This window comes from Helicoverpa zea, chromosome 14 (genome assembly GCF_022581195.2).
Source record: "Helicoverpa zea isolate HzStark_Cry1AcR chromosome 14, ilHelZeax1.1, whole genome shotgun sequence".
Taxonomy (NCBI): Eukaryota; Metazoa; Arthropoda; class Insecta; order Lepidoptera; family Noctuidae; genus Helicoverpa; species Helicoverpa zea.
The window spans coordinates 10484266-10508562 of NC_061465.1; the positions used below are offsets into that span (position 1 = coordinate 10484266).

The 24297-nt window shown below is 38.2% G+C and overlaps 2 protein-coding genes across 2 annotated transcripts; one reads left to right on the top strand and one right to left on the bottom strand.

Annotated features, from left to right (window-relative positions):
- The first annotated feature begins 2021 nt into the window (after positions 1–2021).
- Positions 2022–5399, top strand: LOC124636677. Its single transcript, XM_047172839.1, has 2 exons — positions 2022–4830; positions 5364–5399. The coding sequence occupies exons 1-2, from the start codon at positions 3085–3087 to the stop codon at positions 5397–5399; spliced, it is 1782 nt and encodes a 593-aa protein (XP_047028795.1). The 5' UTR covers positions 2022–3084.
- A 2677-nt stretch (positions 5400–8076) lies between these two features.
- On the bottom strand, positions 8077–11772 carry LOC124636510 (cuticle protein 64-like). Its single transcript, XM_047172627.1, has 4 exons — positions 11735–11772; positions 9801–9872; positions 9258–9371; positions 8077–8423 (listed from the first exon to the last, which is right to left on the bottom strand). The coding sequence occupies exons 1-4, from the start codon at positions 11744–11746 to the stop codon at positions 8178–8180; spliced, it is 444 nt and encodes a 147-aa protein (XP_047028583.1). The 5' UTR covers positions 11747–11772; the 3' UTR covers positions 8077–8177.
- Positions 11773–24297: the final 12525 nt, after the last annotated feature.

Below are 24297 nucleotides of genomic sequence, written 5' to 3' on the forward strand. Positions count from 1 at the left end.
CCTTCTACATGTTAAATCAATGACACACAGTTAAATCCCTTTTTTATTTTGTTTCAAAACTAGAAAAATTTAAAAAGAAAACTGCTCTGAACTCTGTTCAAAATTCTTTAGTTTCCTTATATTGAAGGCTTTGGGCTCATTCATAGTGGTTGTTTAAATCTGCGTAAAGTCTGTGTAAGACGAAAAGTCAACCGTATAAATGTGATGCTTAGCCATTCAGATAATAATCATTATCTATTTACTGCGTCGCAAATCATGAAAATCGTACATTGGACAGTTTTTGGAAATGGTAAACTATAAGATGAAATCATGTTCTTCCTATTGCCCCATTTACTACAGAGGGTCTAAGTTTTACTGACTCCCTTTACCAGGGCCGCGGTAACTCTTTCAAACATTTCAGACTACTACTAGGACTATTATTAGTCTGAAATGTATAGAATTTCCTAGACTACCTTTTCGTGTCTTTTCTAAGCAATTAATGGCATAGGCATATTTGATTGTAGTTTCAGTGTGTCAGTCGGTGTGGGATTACTCGAGTTTACCTGAAACGCTGAAACGTTCAGGCTATTAACGTCAGAACTGACGGGTAGTTTGTCAGGCAATAAAGCAAACCTGTCTGTGTGTGGTTTTGTTGGATTTACGGTTTTATTGCTGGGCAAATACAATTGTACTTTGAGTATGCTTTCAAAAGATAGATGTTTTTGTATACGTACCTATACTTACTATGTAGGTACATTTACTATTTAATGAGATATTAAAATAATAACTGGTTGCGCGGTAATTTTCATACTCATAATTTGTTATATTGGTAATTTCACTGGTGTTTGCAATCCTATTCCCTTCCTTTTCCCGCACATACCTCAACGCATTCGTTGGAGCGAGAGGCGACACTAGCGCCCTTGAGTCGTGTGTGCAACATAACAAACAAATCAATGGCTGACAACGCGCGCGAGAGCTCACGTCTCTCTCCGATACAAAAATCGATATTGAGTGGAAAACTGGTGTGATTTGTGTTGAACTTTATTTGTGGCAGTGCTCCTCGTACAAGAAATCGCCGTAGAAGACAACAGGTACTGTGCTCCTTTCCTTTAGGCATACTTTCTTGTTTTGTGTCGCCCGCAGTATGCCGATTTTCCCGTCGCATTTGCAATCACCAGTTTTTCAAATTTTTCGCATCTTTACGAACCATATTGCGTTTCCCGCGTAACCATTTGGTCCTTCGAGCCGGATTAGTATTTAGAATCAGTGTTAGCCATTCATTAGGTCGTTTTCGTCAAACCCGCATTGTTTCGTAGGTACCTACCTTACGCGTCGAAAAGTAAGATAGGTATTTCACGTACCTACTTATTTCGTTGAATTTCGCTAAACCCGCAAATATAGTACACGTACACACGTACTCCGGTGCCTAGGTACCTACTTAGTTGATAGATATCCACGTTCTAGTCGCTTTCAATACGTATTTCATTTAGTTTTCGTAATTCGTAGGCCGCTAAAATGGCACTGGTAGATAAATCGTTGAAGCTGCTGATAGCTAAACGTGATAGAATATTCGCTCGCATGCAAACTATCGCCGATAAAATTAAAAACATTGATTCGCAAGATTCCACTAGGGAATCCTTCCTGTGTGACCTTGAAACAGTAGATTCTTTGCGTACAGATTTCGAAAGTGTGTTGGACGACATTGCCGCCCTCGAGCTTAAACTAAATCCTGATTATGTTGTCAATTATCAAGCACTTTCTTCTTTCGAAGACCTTTTAGGCCGTATAAAGCGAGCAGGGAAATCACTGCAAGTTCAGTCGCATTCCGAGGTCAAAAGGTCACCCCGCTTGCCTCCCATCGAAATACCCGAATTTAACGGAGATATTAAAAATTGGCCTTTATTCATAGCTAGTTATCGTAATGCCGTACATAATAATATTTCTCTGACTGATTGTGAGAAGTTATATTATTTATTAGGAAAGTTGACAGGCAAGGCTCGTTCAATATGCGCGGGTATTACCCCCTCTGCGGATAATTACTCTATTATTTTCGATTCACTTTGCAAAAGGTATGAGGACAAGCGTCAACAAGCAACTTCATACTTAGATCAGTTATTTGAATTTAAACTTATTCCTTCAGGAACCCCTAATAATTTAGAATTATTTTTAGATAAATTCGCTTCGTCTGTAGCTGCGTTGAAAAACCTACAAATTGATGACCTCGCTGATTTTATTTTGTTTTATGTCGCTCTTAAAAAACTCGATTTAGACACGGGTCGTACTTTTGAGTGCACTCGTAAATTAAAACCTAATAGTTCTGAATTTCCGTCTTTTTCCGAATTGGATAGTTTTGTTCGTGACCACATAAAAGTATTGGAACGTACGTCATCATCGGTTGCTCGGGTCACCAACAATAAAAAACCTGCAGATCGTAAACCTACTACTACACATGCCTATACGTCTAGTTCGGCTGAGTCATCCGCGTGTAGTCTATGCGGCGAGCAGCATGATTACATTTATAAATGTAGGGTTTTTAATAGTTACAAACCAGATCAACGTTTTAAATTCGTAAAATCTAATAACTTATGTATAAATTGTTTAAGTAGTGGTCATCGTGTTTCCGCATGTGGGTCGACATCTACTTGCAAAAAATGTAATTCCAAACATCACACTTTATTGTGCTTTGATAGTAAACACGCGGCAAGTAACTCGCCCCATTCAAACGCGGCTCGCGGGCTGCCACCGGCCGCCGTTGCCGCGGCCGGGCAGCCAGCCGCTGCGCCCGCCATTTTTACAGCAGCGCCGCTGCCATCGAGTGTAGCGACCACTACCCCCGCGCCCGCGCCCCCGCGCGCGGACATCGCGCTGTGTTCGTTATCCGAAAATCATACCGAGAGTAAACATCGGGGCCCTACTACGGTGCTCATTGCTACTGCTCGTATTATTATCGTAGATTCGCATGGAAATGAACATAGTGTTCGTGCATTGTTAGACAGTGGTTCTCAAAGTAACTTTATAACTAGTGATTGTTGTCGACGCTTAGGTTTGAACATAAATAATCGGCCTTCTTGTTCTACCGTAAAGGGAATAGGGGGTTCGAGTAAAATGATTCAGGGTTCCGTAAATATTAAATTTTATTCTCGTTTCAATCGTAACATAAATTATTGTTTAGAGTCGTTGGTAGTAGATAAAATTACCGAACGTTTGCCGACAGCCACGGTTGATGCTTCTCTTTTATATAATTTCAAAAACTTACCGTTGGCTGACGATACATATTTTTCATCAGGCCCGATTCAGGTTTTAATCGGCGCTTCGATTTTCCCGCATTTGCTCTTGTCGAACAAAGTTCAAGGACAGCCCCCGCATGCTTCGCCTCTCGCTTTAGAAACTGTCCTTGGCTATGTAATTGTAGGTGACGCTCCAGTACGCGTTGATAGTAAGTCGACTGTATCGTATTGTTGTACCACGGACCCGTTGGACTCCGCTGTCCGTAAATTCTGGGAAATAGAGGAGGTGGATGTTCCCTCCATACTAAGCCCGGACGACACATTGTGTGAGGAGTTTTATACCCGCACTACCACTCGGGATAGTGACGGACGTTACGTAGTTGCTTTACCTTTCAAGGGTGAAGTCGAATCCCTTGGGAACTCGCGTCAAGTAAGTGAACGTCGGTTTTACTGCTTGGAAAGAAAAATGCAGGCTTCTCCACAATTGAAGGTCGCGTATGACAGTGTCATCTTCGAATATTTAGAAAAGGGTTACATTTCACCTACAGATTCTGTCTCTTCGGAAGCTTCGTACTTCATTCCGCATCATGGTGTGATCCGCGATGACAAGATCACTACCAAGCTTCGTGTCGTTCTCGATGGTAGTTGCAAGACTTCTACCCGCGTTTCGCTTAATGATCTCTTGTATGGTGGTCAAAACCTACAAGGGAACTTGTTTAACATTATCGTTAATTTTCGTTTGTTTTTGATCGCTCTTTCCGCAGATATTCGTCAAATGTTTCTCAGTATCGGAATCCGAGAATCGGATCGTCGTTTCCAACGCATTTTGTATCGTTTTTCGCCGCAAGAACCTTTAAAGGTTTATGAGTTCAATCGTGTCGTTTTTGGACTTAAGTCTAGTCCTTTTCATGCTCTGCGCACTATAAAGCAGTTGGCGGAGGATGAGGGTGATTCTTACCCTCAAGCTAAGGAAATTGTAGCTACAGGTCTGTATATGGACGATTTTGTCTATTCCGTTTCCTCGGAAGACCAAGGCATTTCCACCGCCTCAGAAATGATAGGTCTCATGAAAGCTGGTCAATTTGAGTTAGTCAAATGGACCAGTAATTCTCAAGTTGTACTAGACTCGATTCCTCCTTCTCATCGCTTGCCGGCTGTCAAAGAATTTGATGAGTCTGACCAACATAAAGTACTCGGCTTGTGTTGGTCACCTACTTCAGACCATTTCAGCATGAAGGTGAATACTCCAGCTAACCATTGTACCAAGCGCACAATACTGTCGTGTGTCGCTAAAATATGGGATGTCATGGGATTCGTCGCGCCTGTCGTCCTGTATGCTAAACTTCTCATCAAACAGCTCTGGCTGTGCGATTGTGATTGGGATGATACTCCACCTGAAGATATCGTCAGGCTGTGGACTCGCTTTAAAGAAGAGCTACCAGTGCTCAGTCGTATAAAAATCCCACGTCACCTAGGTATTGTCGCCGATAGTGTCGTCACTATCTTAGCTTTCGCGGACGCTAGTGAAAAGGCATATGGTGGAGTTATTTATTTCCATGTTCAAAACAGCGATGGTAATACTGTCAACTTGTTAACTGCTAAATCGAAAGTCTCTCCTAAGAAGGTAGTTTCTCTCGCTCGTCTTGAGCTATGTGCTATACTTGTGCTAGCTCAACTCATAAAAAATGTCGTTGTCGCTTGTCAAAACCGCGTTGTTATTCGTAATATATTCGCATTTTCGGACTCTACGGTCGCACTCTGTTGGGTACATTCGTCGCCCCATCGGTGGAACACCTTTGTGGCTAACAGAGTGTCTAAAATACATAATGACTTATCTCCACAAAATTTGTATCACGTGTCCGGTACAGACAATCCCGCTGATTGTCTCTCACGCGGACTCACACCTTCTCAAATTATTGATCATCCGCTTTGGTTCACTGGTCCTCGTTGGGCTCACTTGGATGTCTCACAGTGGCCTGTCGTTCCCTTCAATCCCTCTTCCGTGTCCGAAGCACCTGAAGAGAAGAAACATTCGTTGCTAGCTACACCAAATGAAAGATCTCTCATTCTTTCTTTGGCCGATCGTATTTCGTCTTGGAGTAAATTACTTCGTGTGGTAATTTACATTTGTCGTTTTACTAAATTGTTACCTCTTAGATATCGCATGTCAGCGTCGGATTACGACTTCGCTGAATTACTCGTTCTTCGCCAACTTCAAACTCATTATTTCTCCGCTGAGATCGTCAGACTCGGGGAAGGCAAGGATTGTAGTCCTTTTATTCGACACTTGAAACCGTTCCTCAAAGACGGACTCATTAGAGTCGGAGGCCGTCTAAGTAACTCTGATTTGAATTATGATAGGAAGTATCCCATCTTGCTTCCAAGTAAGGATCCAATTTTAAATTTGCTTGTCGAATACCATCATAAGGTTAATTGCCACGCAGGTCCTGATTTGCTGATGTCACTCTTACGTCAAAGGTATTGGATACTTTCTGCTAGAAACTTAATTAGAAGTAGAGTACACAAGTGTTTTCCTTGCTTTCGGCTCAGACCAAAGCCAAACTTTCCTGAGATGGCAGATCATCGTTCTTGCCGTGTTGTTCAATCTGCTAAACCGTTCGTCCACACGGGCACGGATTATGCTGGTCCGTTTAAAGTTACCATGTTTCGTGGTCGAGGTGTTCGTTCCACCAAGGCTTACGTGTGTCTGTTCGTCTGCATGACTACACGCGCGGTGCACATAGAACTGGCTGGTGATCTCAGCACAGCTAGTTTTATGGACGCTTTTAAACGGTTTCTTTCCAGGCGTGGCCCGGTTAGTAGAATTTATTCAGACAACGGGACTAACTACATAGGCGCTAAACGCAAACTGTCGGAACTTCATAGATTTCTTTGCTCGGAACATCATAATACTGAATTTGGTCATATGTTAGCTGAAAATCGTATAGATTGGTCGCTCAATGTCCCCACTGCCAGTCATTTCGGCGGCAACTGGGAGGCTAATATCAAAAGTTTAAAGTCGCATTTATATCGTACTGTAGGAGATACTGTTCTTTCGTTTGAAGAATTAAGTACCGTGCTTACCCAAGTCGAGTCTGTAATGAATACGAGACCTTTGTGCAGGACACTCTCTAGTGATCCTTCGGAACCACTTGCTTTAACTCCAGCACACTTTTTGAATCTTACGCCTTTAAAATACTTACCGGCGCAAGAAGTAGAGACAAAATCTATCGTGACTAGACACCAGTTGTTAGACAAATTAGTACAATCGTTTTGGAAGCGCTGGAGAAATGGATACCTTCACACATTGCAATCGCGTCGTAAATGGAACACGCCGGTGGATCCAGTCGTTGTCGGCACGGTCGTCGTTCTTAAAACTGATAATTCCCCTCCACTACACTGGCCTTTGGGTGTCGTTGAGGAGGTTTTCCCTGACTCCACCGGGGTGACTCGTGTCGCTCGGGTAAAGACAGCGACTGGATCCTACTTGCGTCCCGTCGTGCGTCTATGCCCGTTGCCCAATCAATAAATTTCAAGCTCGTTATACAAAACTTTATTAGTAGTTAGGTAGATTAGGCAAAATAGGTACTTAGTTTTCATTTTGTTATTTCGTTTCGTATACTTACGTAGTACAACTATCGTATAAATAATTTAGTTTCGTAAATTGCTTCAACTCTTGAAGGCATCCCTTCAAGCCCGGGGGGAATGGTTGCGCGGTAATTTTCATACTCATAATTTGTTATATTGGTAATTTCACTGGTGTTTGCAATCCTATTCCCTTCCTTTTCCCGCACATACCTCAACGCATTCGTTGGAGCGAGAGGCGACACTAGCGCCCTTGAGTCGTGTGTGCAACATAACAAACAAATCAATGGCTGACAACGCGCGCGAGAGCTCACGTCTCTCTCCGATACAAAAATCGATATTGAGTGGAAAACTGGTGTGATTTGTGTTGAACTTTATTTGTGGCAGTGCTCCTCGTACAAGAAATCGCCGTAGAAGACAACAGGTACTGTGCTCCTTTCCTTTAGGCATACTTTCTTGTTTTGTGTCGCCCGCAGTATGCCGATTTTCCCGTCGCATTTGCAATCACCAGTTTTTCAAATTTTTCGCATCTTTACGAACCATATTGCGTTTCCCGCGTAACCAATAACTAATCATATACGATGATGGTACTCATACAAAGAGACCTTATGATGACATAATCACCGGGGTGGATCAATTAGTAGTCAAAAAATTTACTACATCATAATAAGCATCTCAATGTAACCTATTACATTAACCAAATGCAAAATATGTAAAATCTATTATTAATACATGAATTTCAATAGAGTAGTCGTCAATATGAACCCTTAAAAAACTTAATCAACGACAGATATTTCCACCGATAACATACCAAATCCAAATGTATGCTTAGTAAGCAAATAATCGGAATAAAAGCATACAAATCATTTTGTTATTCCATTCCAAGCTCTGACGACTTCTGCATGACCTAGCCTAGTTGACCGGCTTCCATGTAGTTTGACTAATGGATGCCATACCTGTCAATTATTTTGATGAATTAAAACTGGCCATGTACTGACAGTGGTCGATAAAATGATGGGGGGAATATTTCGTCGTTACTGCAAAAGGGTACTTAGAAAAACATTCAATTATTTACATTGAAAGGATGTGGAAGGCATTAGTATGTAGATTGGAAAGTATCCGTAATATTGTAAAAAATGTTAATGAATGGTAAGTAATAAGTTACTTTTACGACCACGGTCATTCCAATTATGAATAACCGTATCAAACTGACCTCCTGTACATTAAGTTAATAGTCGTAAAGGGTCGTAGAAATACCAAAATCAATAAAACAAAAAACATTCAGTACTGATGAAAAACTTTTATTGTGCACCACATCAACAATACGGACACGATCTCGAACGCTTATAGTAATATATTTACACACCAAACACCTTATCTGATGACTTACCAGCCATGGCCGTAACCGCCCCCGTAGCCACCCCCGTAGGACCCACCATAGGAACCAACAGAGAGGTACTTCTGTACCACGGGCTGGGCGTATGTCTGTACCACAGGGGCAGCTTGGACCACGGGCTGTGCGACCACGTGCTGCGCTACGGCTTGTACCACTGGGGCGGCATGGACCACGGGTTGGGAGATGACGGGGGCTGCGTGAACCACTTGCTGGGCTACTTGTACTGGGTGTACAATCTGTGAGAAAGATTATTAGATTTTGTTAAATTATATTAAAATGTCATTTACCAGTAGGTACTACACATAGTTTCATGTTACATGTTGGTACAGTGTATATTCTTGGGGTTATTGTGACCATCATTTTACACCCCATATGTCATCTGATTTGCCTCTGACAATGATTAATTAAGTAAACGAAATATTGAATACTTTACAAAATGAATCATTTTGTAGCCGAGTGTTTTTCCGTAAGAGAAATTCTAGAAATAATACAAGTACAGCAGATTTAGCGGTTCACACGGAATCCGGCAATTATGTTAATTAGCGGCAACTGATTCAACCATGGAAATGATTAAACTACCAGCATCGTAATTACCTTTGAAATGGTATAGATTTTAAACTTCGAAGCAGCCGCTACGAGTTCTGATTGCTATACAATGAAAATTTGTAAAGTCTACGTAGGAATTTATGGTAGGCTTTGCTACGGGCGTAGCGTTGTTACGGTACATCTCACTGAAAGTGAATACCTAAGCGACTTCGTATTAAGAAACTTAGTGTAAACCATGTAGTTATAAATACTTATTTTTAAATGTTGATACAATGCATTTTTTACTCATATAACTTAATTTCTTTTCGTAATAAGTGTGTATTATTTGATAAATATCCTTTCGGGGTTGTCACTAGACCTATTGATCGACCGTCAAACGACGCCATCGACAGATGGCAGATTGGATTGGTTGATGTTATCAGTATCTTCGAAAATATCGATTAAAGTTGACCAATCGATTCCAACAAATTCAATTTATTTTTAAATATTATGTATTGTATATATGTATGATTTATGCTGTATACCTGTTGGAAGGAAGCGTAGCTCGTGGCAGGCTTGGCGATAGCCACTGGGGCGGCGTGTACCACGGGCTGCGCAACCACTGTTGGTTGTTGCACATAGCTCACTGACGATAGTTGCTGAAAGTACATAGATATAATTATGTTTAGAGACGTGAGAAAAAAGTGTACATTGGATTTGTATGATTATATAACTGGGAGGGTTGTAGGCGATTACTATTAACGGATTAAAACCCGTGGGAAAATCATCGAAGATCCTTGTGTATTTTGGTGTTTTAACTACGACAAACCAGTCTTAAGAAGGGTTGCTTATAACCAGGTATCTGGGTTGAGGAGGTCAGATAGGCAGTCGCTCTATGTAAAATAGAGAATAAAGCTGTGATAGAGAATAAAACTGTGAAGATGATGACTACAATAAAACACTTTTCCTCAAAGTACTGTAGTCTAATCCTAACCTATATCTTTCACACAATACACCTAGAATTTATTTCCCATTGATTTCATCTATGCATACAAATCATAGTAGTTTCGATAAAGGTGAGTACTCACTGCAGGTGCGTGCCAGCCGTCAATGATGCCACCCGGCCTGGCAGCCGCCACCGATAGGATCGCGAAGAGGATCTGTAAGCAACGCCGGAGGTATGAGATAGTCATGTTTTGTGTGTTTGACCCAGTTTGCAGGGTTGTGGGGAAGGATTAAACGTTGCAAAATATAATTAGACGGACCTATAGTACAAAATGTATGCTTCGAACAATAAATAATAATAAAAAAAAACATTTTAGACCCGTTTATCGAAGAAGGATGATATTTTTTTGAATTAAAGGGTGCTTTTTATTCGGTGCCGCGGAGTAGTTGGATGAAACGCCGATGGAAGCTAGTGCCTTAATATGAATACGATTTGAGTAAATCCAATCAATATCTATTTTCAATGGTGCCCAGAATATTCAACCATTTTATTGACGCTTACTTGAAAGTGATTGTTATAAAATTATCCTTTTCGAATATCTATTAATGTCATTCGTGTCCATTCTGATTCATTTATAACTCTTTTCATTATTAATAATTTGGATCGTAGATCGAAGCTAGTCGAAGTCAAAGACCTAGATTACTACCTATTTGTCTGAAATGGGTTATCATCAATGTCAGGTAATTTTGGATACCACAAATCAAAAAAGTGTGCGAGAAGCACACCTATGTACTTGATTTAAAATGAAAATCCTTGAATAATAGGCATGATGACAGTAATCAAAAATCATTAAAATAATATATTTATTAAATTAAACTTGAAGCTTGGAATATAAAACGCGCATTGTTTTCTTTATTAATAATGTGATTAATATGTATTTTTATAAAATAAAATTACGAAATAAGGCAATCCGCCATGATATCTTGAACACCAATCAGAGCTCGTGACGTCATTTCTCAAAACAACTCGCGCGAAAGCGCGCGAACGTCACATTTCGTTATTGTGAACTTCCACTGCGATCTTTGTTTTTAATTAATTAATTGTTTATAACACGAGTTATGGAGCCCGGATTTATCAAGGCAAACAGCGCTAATTTGCCTAGAATTGATATCATAATGCTGGGAAAGTTTTTGGCATCAAATAAAGATTTTTGTTCAGCTGAATTTAGAAATGTTAAAACTTCCATGTAAGTATACTAGTTTAATTAAAAAACAATGAGAGATGAAACCTAACCTCGAAATAGTTATTTACATTATAAACTATGCTAGAATCTAGAGAACTATGTAATAACTTACATCAAGGTGATCTTCACAAAAATAAAGTTGTACCCTGGGCAATATTGCTTTTGAATCTCGCCTTGCAAGTTTAAGCCACTTGTTTCGTATTTTTTTATTGTGAGGAACGTACACAAATAACTTATCCGGAGTTGTTTTTGATGTGTTCTTACACTGGGGGACCCCACAACACCTATGCCCTTTCGAATTCATATTTAATAACACAAAAAACTTAATTATTGCACGAGCGTTGTTTACTTGCGTCTTGTAATTTCAGTCGTGACGTCACAAGTGGCGACATGACACTGACAAGCGTTTTCGCGCCGGATTCAAAGTGGACAGAGAAAAATGCAATTATTTGATAAAAAAACTTCGCATTTTCTTAAAATTAATAATTTTTCATATAAAATAGACGTATACCTACATCATACAAAGGAATTTAAAAAATTGTCATCATGCCTATTCAGGATTGCTTAATGTGATGTAATTCTGAAATATTTTTGTAAATTGAAAAAGTAAACATTTTTTTCCCATTTGTAACGATTAAAAATCTAAGATAACCAAAACTAATGAACGAAAATTATAAACAAATATGAAAATAAAAAATCTTAAAGCTATGGGAATCGAACCTAGCCGCATAACTCTTTTTTGCGCATAACATGTTGCGTCAATAATTTCAAAACCTTGCTTATCAAAACCTTTTTTCTCATACATAAAATAAAGATAAATCCTATATACTCACGAAGGCCCGCATGGTAGTCTGTGTCTACTGGACTAAGTACGTGGAGTGTGCAATATGATCGAATGCACTCCTTATATACTTGCTCGAATTCCTGCGTCTTGGAACTAGGCTGTCATCTCTACACGTACGTGACTGGACTTAGATAGAATTAGTAATTGGTAATTAACATATTTTTTATGTTGGTCTGTTTTTTTATTTGATAAGTTGCAGTGATTATTGAGTTTTTGAGCAAATGATGCTTAGTTAAGTTGCCTTTTACTACTAAAAGTAGAACTCATAAATTTATGCTATGCTTCATTAGCCAAGGAAGCAACCAGTTCATCATCATCTGCCGTTTGTCGTTCGACCGCAGGGCACTGGATTTTCCGAATACATGGGAAAACAATGACTGTTTCAAGTGTTAGTCAAGGCAATTACAGCCGTAAAAATGAACTTTTGTGTGCAGTTGCGTAAAATCTATCTTTGCAACTTAGGTATATGATATTGTTTTGCAAAGAAATTATGTCTTTGAAATTACTTATAGAAATAAGTAAGTACTTAGGTACCTGACCAGTTCTTTCTCAACTTTATAGCGTGAGATAGTTTTCAAGTTGATAAGTGTGGAAGAAAACTTAGGAACGATTGTGTTGAGTGAATAGTGAAATAAATATATTGGTTGGGGATACTATTTATTCTTAATTAAGTAAACTGCTCGTAATCTTTTTTTATATATTTTTTTATTTTTAATATTATATGTTTTTTAATTTATGTACATACGCACTCAGGTTTTGGTATACGCACTAAGGCTAGGTCTTTGATCAAATATTCTATTGATAAAGAATATAAGTGTCCAGTATGACATATTTGAATCTTATCTTTGACCTGAAATCTAATGAAACTTGTTGGTATACAGACCACTTCCTTATAAGTATATTGGTCTTCCGAGTCCAATTATTTTAATGTACTGATAAACAATGACAATGTTATATAACAAATAATCATGTTATGTATGTCCAAATCATTAATCAAAAACATAACAAACTGTCATACTAAACAACATAGTTCAATTGATTAAGAAATAATTGTACAAACCATATCAGTTATATGGATTGTACATCAAATATTTATGAAGTCATAACATATTTCGAAGACCATTTAAGTAATAAATGGTGAATTTTTATTTGGATTAATAATTTATGAGTAAAATAGTGTAGTCACTTAATAAATCAGATAATTAATAATGTATTAGAAAATGATCTCATGTCTAGCTAGGAGACTAAACATGGGAAATGGGATCTTTAGGTGTTTAAGATCTAAGGCAGCATACTAATATTTTTTTATTTGCTTGTCCGTATTTGTAGTTTGACATGAACCCGCGGACTTAAAAAGTTTTATCGTACCCATACCTAGGCTTCATTTCTGTGAGCTTAAATGATGGTCGTTAATTATCATGATGACATAGTGTGTGAAAGATCTTTGAAAGAACTTTGTCGCGAGTTATCATTTACGACCATAGTTTTATTTTGTAATAGGAACAGCCTTTTTATTTTCATAATTGTAGACGTCTGGAAAAGCCTTCAAATTACAACTGTTGCCACAGTTTGAATACCCATATACGCGAAAATAACGAGCACTATAACCCTGCTGCTTTATAAAATCAATTGTGAAAAACCTCTTTCAGTTCATACAATACATGAAGCCTAGATTTTCAATACTAAGTTATCAAGTTGTCAGCTATTAAATCTACATGGTTGCAGGTTAACAACCTCAGGGCAGCAATAAAACCAACATCATGGACAATACGGTCGATAGAATTAATGAGGTCGTTCTATCTATCATCTTTACTCAGTAATGAGGGGTAGTATCCGGGTTTTCATATGTATATGATTGATATCAGGACTCAATTTTATGTAAGGGTTTATTGTAACAATTATATGTATAGCACTTTTCCGTGTCAATAATTTGAGTGAGTAACAAAAAATCTTACAAATGTATATAAGTTAGCTTACAAAATAACCACGAGACGCCGCAAATTGATTTTGCGAAACTGTGGGCGTTAAATAATACAATTTATCTTTTGTGAAAGTCCTACAAAAGATTATATTTTTTTTTACAGTTTATAGAAGTCTTTTTTATGTATTTTCTTATTGGTTCTGGAAATGTACAGGTATATATGCCGCTTTTATGTAACTTTTTTTTAAAATTTCCTTAGGCATAAGGAGATCCCTATCCACTTCATGGTTTAAGTTAAAATACTCACGAATGTGCTTAAGTTGTCACTCATTATTACACACATAATTGCAACATATTTATCGTAATTCTGCTGGTAAACCTGTCTTGTTTATCCGCAATTCAAATTCGCTCATCCGTACAAGTACACTAAACTTGACTAAACTATTTCAAGTTTAATCAATTCTAACATCTTTAGACGAAGATGCCACAAGTGACTCATCCGTGCACATACTGCACATCCAACTGGTTTAATATAGAACTTTATTGCAGGGGCCCGATTCTCCTAATTTTACTCAAGCGACATACAATTCACATTCGATTGAGATCCAATCACGACTAAATTACGATTGAAGCGTATCTGGCATTCCGCAATTTTTTCTTTTAAATAAACGTTTTTATCCGTTTCTGTGATTCAATTATGAATCATATTGTCTGCAAATGATTTACGATTGCAATATGATTGTAGAGCAAACTACCGTATAGACCAAAATCACCAAAATAGCAGACCAATCGCAAACCAATCGAATTGGAATACGATTGATCTTATATTAGTAGCAGAATGCCCGATATGGTTAAAACTGCTATTGCGATTCAATTTCTATTCAATTTTGACATTATTAACTTAGAAGAATCGGGCCCCAGGATTCATCTAACTGGTTATACATAGGACCTCATTGCAGACTACCTGCATGTAGGACAGACTTCCGTTGTCAGTATTCATGGAAACAGGTGATCGCCAAACTTAGGACTGGTGTGCGATTTATGCGGATGTGCCAAATACTGGCTAGGAAAAAAACATAGAGGTGGCGTGGAGTTGTCTACTTTAAAAAAATTATAATGATGGAACTTCGAAATGAATGAAGCGCTGCTGAATGGAAAAGACAAACAAGAAAATCTGTAAACAATCAAATTAAGAGCCTTACGTGAATGTACACTAACTACACTACACTTCATTTTCACAAATATATATCCACTAGTCAAAGGTCTCATTATAATGTTTGCCACATTTATTTGATAAATTTTTCATTTCACAGCAAGTTGAGTGGCAAAATCTACTTTTAAACGATGATGGCGAAATGGTGAGAGATTAATTTAATATCTGTAGATGCTGTCATTTGTATCCCTTGATAGATTACCTCGTATGTGGAGCAGGTTTCCGTTGAACCTCGTTATCAAGTCCTAGACAGATGGCGAGTACCAGGGTTGGGACACAGCGGACCTATCGATCTTGTGTCGATGGACGAAATACGGGTATGGGAAGAGAATAGAGGTTGTATGGAGTCGAATTCGGCTGAGGTTTGTTTATCGACTTTTGACTATGATTTGCAGATTGTCGAGAATTTTATTTTTCATTGAAGTTACAGACTTGTACTCATCGTTATTCAGTTAGACTGACTGAATGCAGTTGGAAAAAAGCTTTGTAAGTAGGAGAGTAGTTGCTGATGGTAGAAAAATTGGCATTCATTCATACGAAGAATAATTATTTTATCCTTGCACAAGATTGAATTATTTTACGAGGTAAATGAATTGTAAAAAACCGACTCTATGGATTTCTTTAACATCATAGACGAACTCTCAACGCTATGTATCAATGTAATTGGTCCATTTCGAAGTCTGCGCAAGAGTGGACGAAACGTATTCCAGTCAGGCATCCTTAAGCTCCAGTCTGAACAAACTATGTACTCGTTAAAATTCTAAGAAAATATAATTATTTCTATGTTATGAGAAAAATATTAAAGAAGTTTCGAGCACGTCGCTTCGATTCGGCGAAGTATCAGAAAACTAGAGCATTTTATATTTTTTACATGAGTTTTTGTCATGTAACAGATATCATAGGATTTATCTATACATATAATAAATCTGTAGAAAAGTAATTATTGTACATTGAAAAAATTGACAAAAAAATAGCTAGCATTTTAAAGGATAACTAACAGAACCCATTTCCATCATTTTTGACATTTTTGTTTGTTTGTCTGTTTATCTGTTTGTTTGTTCGCGATTCACGTAAAATCTACGAATTAAATGCAGACAATGCTTATATACAAAAACTCTACGTAACTTGGGGTATTACTTAGTTTTTGTTTCATCGAAATCGATTCACTTTATCAAAAGATATGATTAATTTTGTGAATTCAAGATGTAAAATATTACGACACGCAATCTATTTGTCAAAACTGTACATTTGAATGTTGTACTTATTAGTTGATCGGCCTATTATTAATATTTACACAGAAAATCACATCTTTATAAGTAACTTCGGAAGAATAAAAAATGAAATTTTGTTTAGCCAAGGTTAAAGTAGCTCCATCTGTGGTAAATAAAATACATCATCAATTTGTCAAAGGAGCGAGGTGGTAAGGCGATTATCACACTGCCCCGCATGATGCAGCGTAGTGCGTGGATGCGTTTTTTTTCGTTGTATGGAAATATCTCCGTTTGTATGGAAAACACGCATAGTCCAACACACTGAAAATGCATCCACGCGCGTTCATGCGGATCACGCCCATACATGCGGAGAAACACGCACCCCCGCGCGTAGGTGCGGGGCGAGACGCAAGGTATGGCACACTGAATCCCGCAATGCCGCGCGTGATTTTGAATGGGCGTGACGTGTATATTTGAAAATGGAACTCGCTGTGCGTGAAATTACAAAACGCACCTACGCGCGTGAGTGCGTGAAAAACCCGCACGATGATGCAGATCTGCACTCCCGCAGGAACGCGCGTAGGTGCGTCGACACGCAAGATGCAGCGTGATGCGGGGCAGTGTGAAGATCACCAAAATGACAATATTACCATACATTCTTTATAGAGGATTATTATTTCAACAGATGGAGTTGTGTATTTTCCGTAATTCACCATATTTTAACACGAAGTGTAATTTTTCGATAGACATTTCAATAGTGTTTGTCAGTTTGCCGTGCCACATCAAAATCCAACTATAATTATTACCTTGATGAAAGGAAAATTAATAGTTCTCGGCCAAATTTAAAACGGTGCCATCTAAATCATTTTTTGAACATTATGTCAAAAATGATGACTTTAGTGGAACAATTAATTATCATTTAAAGTTACAGATGGAGTTCATAGCAGGATTTTTTCATAAACATAGTTTAGCTTATCTTCCACTAATGTGGTGGCCTTAAAACAAATTACTTTGAGTGAGTAGTATTAAGTAGACCTTAATTATTTTTTCTGATGCAAAATATGTAAACTTAATCCTAGAAGAAATGAGGATCTATCTCTCGCAAGCGCTGCTAAGCGTGAGGTAGGTAATGTAGGATTCTGTAGCTTTAAAAACAAGCCCAGATACAAAGTGCAGATAAGAAATGGGAGCTCTCTCTATTTAATACCATACACACGTAAAATGCTTTATGCGTCTGAAAACGTACAAATTACGCGCCGCATACCAGAGACATGTTTACTTTCAACTTCTGATCGCAAATACACTGTTCACGATTACGAACAGTCTCAGTAAGACCCGAGCCAAGTCTAAAAAAACACCTTTTATATAAAACTACGTTTGATGTCATTTAATCACAAAGACAGAATTGTTCTCTGTTGCAAATCCTATCCACCTATATCCTATCCTAATCCAGAATGCATTGCAGGTGTGCATTGCACAAAAACCAATGGTATCCTATTCGAGAAGTCAAAAGACTTGACCTGCTAACGTCAGCTTCTGCGCTAAGCAAGTGTTCTTAATAGTAATGAGGTGAATAAATTTTCAGAAACCACAATAACAGTAGGAGCCAAAGCGTATGATCGCTTCATAGAGCTCTGATTGGCCCCAGGTGACCAAGTCAGGTCTGATTTGTTCGTTCATCAGATCTTTGAAAGTGTTTCGATGGATACTTACTGTCGTCCTGTTTACGTGTGACACAAAATATGGTACATAAACGTCCTCCGCAAGAGCGAAATTTTCCCGGTGTGCGGTAGTGACGCACACTATATAACACTTATGTTTCTTTTGATTTGCTGGCTCCACCAAGAAATGGCAAATTGCGAGCGTACATTTTGAAAATCTTGGCAAAACTGCAGTACTGGGATTCTATAAAACTCGATCAACAACTCGCATTTCACTTCGATTCGTAATGTCATTTCATACTTTAGGGGAGGTAGGGGAGGGATGGGCACTTTTTCACAATTTATTGCATAAAAAATCAGATTTTACAGATCATTATCAACTTTTATTGCCATTTCTTATATTCGGCTAGATATAATGAAAGAGCTTTCCTAAAAATTACAATCAGTTTCAACATTACGAGATATTTAAACGGTTTTATTTAGCTCACCCCGTTTGTTTTATTATTTATTCTTGGATCAAATTTAGTAATTCAAATTTCACCCTCTTCCTGTCAACCGATTGGTCTGAAATTTTGTATACACCTTTAATTAAATCCAATATGGCCGCCGGCACAAAATGGCACAGCCCCCTCAATATGGGTATCAAATGAAAGGGCTACACAAGTAGAATACTGTCAGCAACCCCAGCGGGGCGCAACAGGGCCAAGGCCTGCCTGCACGTCGATTCTATAAAATTCGAACAACAACTCGCATTTCACTTCGCTATTCACTCTCACTTCGCATTCGATTCAGAACGACCTTGATTTTGCATTCTGTAAACATCACCTAATCACTTGCGAAGTGAAGTGAGCTCGACATCGACCAATGCTGTGCTAGTGACTTCCCCACTCGACAAAATGTCAACCGAGATTAATCAGTTTTTAATTTTATCAGTTTTGACACAGAATTTTAGCTAAATATGATGTTTTAGTTATAATTTGTTATTGATTACAACATTGAAATCCATTTTACCAATTGCACATTTCTTGCATGGTAGCCTTTGCGGCAGTAAAACCGTTCTTCGTTCTCTGCTGGTCTCTTCATTGCCACCAGAGTGCCATCAATACAGCCTATGGTGGCTGGAAACCCAAACCTTTTGTAGAACCTGTAATTTACAATAATCACTAACATGATCAACTGTAAAAATAAAAGGGTCAGTTTAATTATAATAATATTAAAATTATATTATATCTAGGTACTAACCTTTCTTTTAAAATTTGCCTTTCTTGCTGATTTTGAGGAAACCTTATATATTTTTTTACTACGGCCGGATTGTTCAGAGCTTCCACTACTTCATTTATGCAACGAGATGCAGACGGTTGCGATAAATAAGTTCTGATGCCCTCTTTAATAACCTTCTGGTAACTGCCACTAGCCAAGAATGATAAAGTACATAGTATCTGTGAAACAATAAATCAATAAAAAATGTAATACCTACTTTATCTGGATTTAGTGAAAACAAAATTGAGACCAATTTGGTTATTTTCATGCTTAAGAGAATACCAATATTATAACTGAAGTACAGAGGCTTTTGAAAACATATCAGCTGGCGGGGAAACCACATAAAGGGAATACTCCTTATTAAGAACTAAGTGTTTTTCTTATTATTGTGTGCTTGATTACAATTTTTCAACTATAAACTGTGTCAATACTTACTTTTACACGAGTTGTAAGTCCTTTGCCTCGACGTTTTGTGGGCTTTATCAGGGGCAGTAAATCAGACTCCAGTTGGTCAATTAGCTCCTTTGACAATCTATATATGCTCACATAGTCATCATCGCGAGTTAATAAAGGTAAACTACGAATTCTAGCAGATTGTTGACGCTTTTCTAAATTATCTAAAGCATGAGCTTCTTCTAATAAAGATTTAAGCAAAAACATTCTAGCCATCGTTAAATGTAGGCACTTAATCACTTTAAAACACTTAGAACTTTATTTAAACACTATTTTAAATATAATAGTCTCTAGATCAAGTTGGCAACGGTACCTGAAACAAGATTCTATAAAGGATTTTTCGCGCAGATTTATAACCTCACAAATTTTCACTGACGAAGAAAAGCCTCCCTACCATAGAGAGCATTGGACACTTTTGACTTAGTTTATGAAAAAAAAATCGGTAAAAAAACTTTTAAGTTAAACGGTTTTATCTTATGTGCACTGAAAACTAGAAAATAAAAAATAGTTACTTACCTGTCAACCTACGTAGGTGGTCCCGGTCATATTAGACTAAAATAAAAACGTGGGGCCCATTAACTATTGCTGTAGTACTCTCTTCTAAAGGTATAATAGGTGTGGATTGCATCGACTTACTATAATTGTAACTGGAGATTTTGACAATCAATAATTAATAATAGAAAATACACATACCTTTCATTAGTTTTCTCTTTATACCGATCCGAAACCGCAACAAAATATTTAAGTACTTTTACGAGTGTTTGTTCTTGACAACTCACAGAAATGACAGATAGTCCATGGATGAACACCGTTACCAGTCGGTAACGTAAACTACCCAATTAAAAAAAAACAAAACTATGATCAGAAATCAGAATAAAAGGACCCCCCTTTTATTCTGATTTGATCATGTCTCCCAACTGCCCATCTCTCCCCTACCTCCCCTATAGATAGACAGATTTTGACAAATCTGTCAAAATCTCGACTTTGATTTAGTTCAACTTGTCAACACGCTCGATAGTGAAGCGCTAGTGTAGTTTGACAATGTCAATCACGAAACTTTAAGGTAGAATTCCGTGGGTCGCGATTGTCGCAGCCGCGCGCGACAAAAGTCAACCTATGAAAATGTATGGCACCGCTGCCGAGGGCTGCGACAGTCGCGCGCGGACGACGAATTTCGTGAGCCGCTCGCGGCCGTACGCTTCTCAACATGGTCTAGCGCTTAATAACATCTATAGAATTTTAGTAAAACCAGAATTAAATTTTTGACAATGCCGCGAGCAGCTTACGAAATTCGTCGGCCGCGCGCGACTGTCACGGGCCTCGACAACGGTGCCATACATTTTCAAAGGTTGACTATTGTCGCGTCCACGGAATTCTACCTTTAGATCGAAGTCGAAGTGAGAGTGATGTCGAAGTGAGTTGTGATATTTTATAGAATCGACATGCAGGTTTCAAATACGAACACATGAAGTGGACTCGCACAGATACGTACATTTTGCCTATTCGTGAACTAATGCAAACATTTCGGTGGAGTCCCGGCTTAGGCCACCACATTTAGGCGTGCGCGATCCTCGGGCGTGTGAGTAGGGCGGGCGCCGCGCGTGCGTCGCGAGCGCGTTGCGTGAGCGTCGCGTTTTGCTGCCCTGCGGCATTTGCAGCGCGCTCGCGGCGCGCACGCGCCGCTCTCCTTGACGTTTGACTGCTAAGGCGTTTAGCGGGCGGCGGCAATAGCGGGTGAAGGGGTAAGAAAGCAACTCGAGCGCCGCGTGCTCGCCGCGAGCGCGTCGCTTGCACTCTTCACACATGCCGCAGGGCAGCAAAACGCGACGTTCACGCAGCGCGCTCGCGACGCCCGCGCTACTCACACGCCCGAGGATCACGCACAATCTGTTTGAGTACCAATATTTTGCTTGGAGCGACTACCTATCTACCTATCTTCAATCCAGTCAACTACACAAGACGATATCCATGGTAAGACTGACAGACTTTCTGGCTTCTGATTAGTCGCAGCAGCTGTAGAAAATGTACAAATGACAGCATTGTCAGACTCAAAGCATATAGACATAGATTATAGCTGTTTCCTGTGAAAATTACTTACGCACCATACGTAATAATTTTCCAAATTGGCTGACTAGATCCAGAGATATTCACAACGTCACAAACTTTACTTCTTTTGTTTAGATAAATGGTCACATCCACAACACAACCTTGATCAATGAATCTATGCGACTGCTAAGTGCTAATCCTAATTATACTGTCATGTGAAAGAATGCACCTACGGGATAAGTAGTATTTTGACTATTCTATATTGCCCACGCAGACGAAGTTGCGGGCAACAGCTAGTTAGTTTTAATAAAAACTGTTCTATATGTTGTTAATATAGAGATTCTGAAATTCTTTTATAATAACTGTACGTGTGGGGTATAGAAATAGCGGTAGATATTGTACAAGTTATGTGTGTCAATCGATAGTCGATGTGAAAATATTTGAAGTGCGTTTATCAGTAACACGATCTCTTGCTTCATTACTAGGAAAACTACTTTAAAAGTAGACTTAATTTGTTCATGACCGTCTTCTTTTTGAATTGAAGATTTAAGGCCATATATAAGTACCGACGGGAATTTCGGAAAAGTTCTTAAAAAGATTTGATTTTTAAAAGAGGATAGTCAAGTCAAAGTGAAATCAATTTATTTAATTTAGGCCTTTACAAGCACTTATGAACGTCAAAAATATGAATAAAGATTGCCCATTCCAAAAGTAGCTTCCTATGTAGAAGAACGACCAAGATATGATTGGTTCGGTATAGGGGTAGAGCAGCAATATTTCATACTGATTCGATACAGTACAGAATAAAAAATGCCACCATTAAAGTGAGATAAAAACCGGAAAAATATCTATGTTTCTCACTGCTCGCATGCCTCAAAGTAACAGCAATGACACGATATTTCTCTAATTTTCTAATGTAGCTATGCGTTGCCACACACCATTAATTTTACACGAATTACAACACATTCCAGAACTACGTTATTTTCGAATTCGCCGACAGATATTGTCGGCCTAGTGTCGGCATAGTGTCGGCCTAGTGTCGGCTAAATAAGGGCAATGTTCACATAGCCGACCGCGACTTATCCGACATAGATTTAATTAGGTAGGCACATTATTGCGAGGGTATTTGAATTTTAAATGCTATACTTACATGTGGGTATCATACGATTTTTTGTTGGTTTTTAGTAGGCAACACATGAGTTTGGAATTCGAAGGAAATTCTTCATTTTCTTCAATAAGTAAAAAGCGCAGTGATGTCTACTTAGATTGTTTGACTGTATCTCTGTCTGATCTGTTTCCTAGGGCGAATATAAGATTACTTCATAAGATTCTTATAAAAATTCTAAAAATATTTGTGAAAATATCATACTTGTTAAAAAGTCGTTACTGTTTTCCCTCAAACTTGCATATCTGTTATTGAATCATCTATGATTCCCAATAAATTATACCATTCTATGATATGGCCAGCCTACTTATACCCCACCCAATAAGTTTGTCGCGGAACGCATAATGAATTGCCCTCATTAATACGTAGGCTCGCTACTCCTTATGGTCAAACTTGGAAGGCGGGGTGTACATATTAGGTAAATTTTGAATAATCGAGAGCGAAGTGTTTCGATTCCTTAAGTAAAAATAGTATTTGGTTTAATGGGTGGCGTGTGCTAAGGTATATTTGTTTTTTAATGATTCGGTAGAGTTACTTATGTGAGATTTTAAGATTAGAGCTGGTCAGGTACCTAGACTTATTTATGTCTCATTCAGTGTAACAATATTCCATTTCAACTTTTAAAATACCATTTTTCGAATTATCATTATTGTCTCTATATCTTGACAATATTGACAGAAAGGCATTTTCCGGCCTTGGAGTCGTAGAAGCAGGAATGTCTAGTATGTCAAGGAACTTTTTAGTAAGATTCAATTACCTAATGTTCAGACAAACTTCAACGACACATTTAAGACAAAATAGGACCACCACATGACGTCAAACGCAATACCATAAAATCCAAAAAAAAACACCATTCCAAATTTAAAACATGGCGCAAAAATATCGTCATCAAAACGATTATGAGTATGCACCACACTATATGGGTCACGAACTCACGAGTGATCGATACACATAAATGATGCAGGAGATCGATGAGCATCGAAGGTATTGTGGCACGCGATGCTATAGTACCCATGCTCGTGGTGTGCCACTGTGGGATTGTCAACCTGATTATGACCTACTAATTAATTTATGGTGTTATTAGTGAAGGCCTGTGTTGGTTCTTTTGGAATTTTGTGCAGAATTCGTGGGGGTAAACAGCACGCATAAAAAATATTTGCGATCACAAAATATGGTTTCTATTTCAAGTTTCTTGAAATGCTGAAGGTAAAATATTCTAGGTTATTTTCTTGGCATTAAGGCTAGGTGGAAAAATAATGCAGATTTTAAGTTATTTGGATGTAATTAATTTACACAAATATTTTTTTTATGTTTTATTTTTATTTTTTATTTTTATTTTTTTAAGTTTCTAGGGAAAATTACGAAACGTTTTAAATCTAACAGTAACGTAGATATACAGTGAGCGTTCGTATGATCCGGTTTTCCAAAAAAGACAATTTAATACTAAGTAGGTAATCGAATTCGTCTCATGAGTTGTCGTGATTTCAGTCCGTCGCGAGATGGATAAATGAGTTTTATTTTAATTGTCAATCTTGCCTTTTTAGGCGTTCAGCCATTTAAAGCTAACCCAGATGTTAGTTTATGCCGAAATGCTGGGAACTTGGGTCATTTTCAATGGATTT